The sequence below is a fragment of the Polyodon spathula genome, chromosome 6 (assembly GCF_017654505.1).
Source record: "Polyodon spathula isolate WHYD16114869_AA chromosome 6, ASM1765450v1, whole genome shotgun sequence".
Lineage (NCBI taxonomy): Eukaryota > Metazoa > Chordata > Actinopteri > Acipenseriformes > Polyodontidae > Polyodon > Polyodon spathula.
The window spans coordinates 41,257,132-41,259,966 of record NC_054539.1 but is presented as its reverse complement, the minus strand read 5'-3'; the positions used below and the strand labels follow the sequence as shown (position 1 = coordinate 41,259,966).

The following is a 2,835-nucleotide window of genomic DNA, read 5'->3' as shown; positions in this document are numbered from 1 at the left end:
TGTTATAAATGAGACAGTTATTTGTTTGCCAAGTTCTTCCATTGCTCAGTGACTAAATTGACTGAAATGTATTTGGCCAGAGTTTATGTAAATTTTACTTTTGGAAGAATATTGCTGTGATTAATTTAAACTTGCTGAACTCAATCCAGTTTAACACTACATTTTATAATCATCTTGCTGTTCCATTGTGGACGTATCACTAAAACTCATTTGCTGTCATGTTGCAGGAGTATGCTGTGTAAAATGTTTGAGTATCTTATGTGCCTGGTGCACCTAGTCATTATGCCTTTGGGCTATTCCACATCAAATGGACCAGTGTTACCTTCGTCGCTCTCAGATTCTTTTATTTTGCATATGAATGTACCTGAAGAGTTTTAAGAAGAATCCCAAAATATTAACTCTCAAGTCTCCTTATTTTTGAAGTTAGGGGCCTATAATGAGGGTGTGCACATGACAGATGAAAACAAGCACTGAAAAGGGGCCAAGTTTGAGATTGCAGATCTTTTAAAAGTATTCAAAATCTCTTCTTGGTACTTGCTGTATGCACAGAACTACTCTTTTAGTTTGGTACAGTGTAAGCAAACTGTAAAAATCAATTTCCCATTCCCTTTAACACATCATTGATCAAAACTACTGTTAGCAGTATTCTGTTGACCACAAGCATTGTATAATTTGTTTTACCACAATTTATTTAAAGTGCTATAAAAAAAACTTGTGTGACAGTAGGGTGATTTGTTTATTTATTTATATTTTTATTTTAAATATGTATATTTTCCAACCCTTGCCAGAACAGGGGGGGTTCAGGGTATCCCCTTTCCTCGAGAAAATGTGGGACAATGACCTAAATTATTTATTATATTTTGACTCGGTAAAAGAAAACAACAACATTGGTTCATTTTAAAGTTTTTTTACATTACCCAACGAGTAATCTTGCATATGAGTTTTATTTTGCAAGTTACACAATAACTGTCACAGGTCTGGAGGTGTTATGGTCAGTTTGCCGGTCACTTGTGTGGTCTGAGATAGCAATTGCTTTAAAAAGGATTTGGAAATGGAATTGGAGTTGAAAAGCAGAAATTGACACCAACCCTGTTGAGGACCGTGGATGTTAATGTGATGGGGGCAAATACTGTACAGAACAAAGGTGAGATGATGCCAGTAAAAATGATCATGTACTAGACCTGCAGACACAGAAGGATTGAGTTGTGTTGGAATAGTTACTTTTTTTTCTGTTTTTGCTGCACGGGGGGGGCTTATCTTCAACAGAAATGTGACAAAGTAAGCTGTTGAGCAGGGAGGGCTCTTCCTGTCAACTGTTTGAAATCAAAGAATTCAACTACAAGGTTTTACTGATGGAGCATGGGACTTGCATCTGTTACATAACCCCCACTGTCAGCACAGGAAAACCTTAAAACAATTAAAGCCAGACCAGGCCTGATAGCATGCATCACTTCACTAGCAAGACCAATATACACAATACCAGCACAAATTATGACAACAGCAAGACTAGGGGTGGGTATTTTAGTGTCCATTTTCCCCACTTAGACTCCTTATTTATGAAGTACCCTGGTATCTCTGACTAGATAATCGTCTCCTTTTTATAAATATGCTAAATATTTTAACGTGTAAGACGTCTCACGAGTAGAATGGTCCCCTGGAATGTTCTGCTTTTTCTAGGAAAGCTGTACAACTGGGTATGGGGAGTTTGTTGCTGGATATTTTTGCTCTGACTGTTTTCTCACTAAACATTTTGGTATCCCTGAAAAGAAAATGTACATTTTTTATCAGTTTTTTTGGACATGAAAGGATTGTTAGCACATGCATTGCTTAAAACACAAAGGATTGGTGCACGAACAATTTCTTTGGTCACATATGCAAAATTGTATTTCTGACTATTGGAAGGTTTAAGGCTTTGATCCAAACTTGTTTTTGAGTGCCAAAATATGGTATTCTGTTAAATGGTCTCTGTGCTGGTAATTGTTGCTACACACTTGCTCTGTAAACTATTTTTAAACATTTAGCAATGCAACATGATACATTGCATACTATGGGTGCAGGTTATGTGGATACTAATGGGGGGGTTTAAAACCTTAGCTAATTTCTGTCATTTTTCTGTGTTGCCCATCACATTAATCAGGTTTTCAGTGTAAATGGCCAATATCCCCCAGGCAGATATTAATGTGCTGCAACTGCCACAGCTATAAGGCATATTTTGCAAATGGTCAGAACTCTTTATTGCCAAGACAATATAATGCAATGCCAGCATATCCTGCCAGACCAATAAAGGTTTATGCCAGAATAACAGCATGCCAGTTTAGTGCTGTTCCACTGTCATACCATGCCAGTGTTGAGTCATCCCAGAAAAATATCCCAGCCATTTAATACCATAGAATAATTATGAAATTCAAGTATGTTAGTATCTGGGGTGATTCAAGGACAGGATATAGCTAATATGTGGTCTGTGAAGGCTATGTTTGTTTAAGGTGCACAGAGCAGAGAGCATATTTGCATTGCTTTTGGAGGATGTAGTCTAGGTCTCTGCCTTTTACTCCTCAGACCCAGTGGGAAGGAGTCAGCTGTACATATTAACTTAAGAATTATCTTTAGGTAATATAGGTACATATTGTGCTGATGTAAGCTTTAATTCTGCGTAATTGTATTGGAATCTACTGGAAGACTAATAAAGGGAAAATATTTGCATATCAGGAACAATAACAAGTGTGGTCGAACACAATTTCTATTCAGGGACAGCCATCAAAGTATTTGGTCAAATACTTTGTCCCCTTCAAGTTGCCATAGGGTTGGTTTGCTCCACATTGTGGTGTGAAGTGTTTT

The 2,835-nt window shown here is 37.3% G+C and overlaps 1 protein-coding gene across 1 annotated transcript in view; it reads right to left on the bottom strand.

The window, feature by feature from the left end:
• Positions 1-1,175: 1,175 nt before the first annotated feature.
• Positions 1,176-2,835, bottom strand: part of LOC121317676 (pecanex-like protein 2) — a 2,670-nt gene continuing 1,010 nt past the window's right edge. Inside the window, exon 2 of the mRNA XM_041253837.1 lies at positions 1,176-1,181. Coding sequence (XP_041109771.1) covers positions 1,176-1,181 — 6 coding nt within the window. The remainder of the gene's footprint in view (positions 1,182-2,835) is intronic.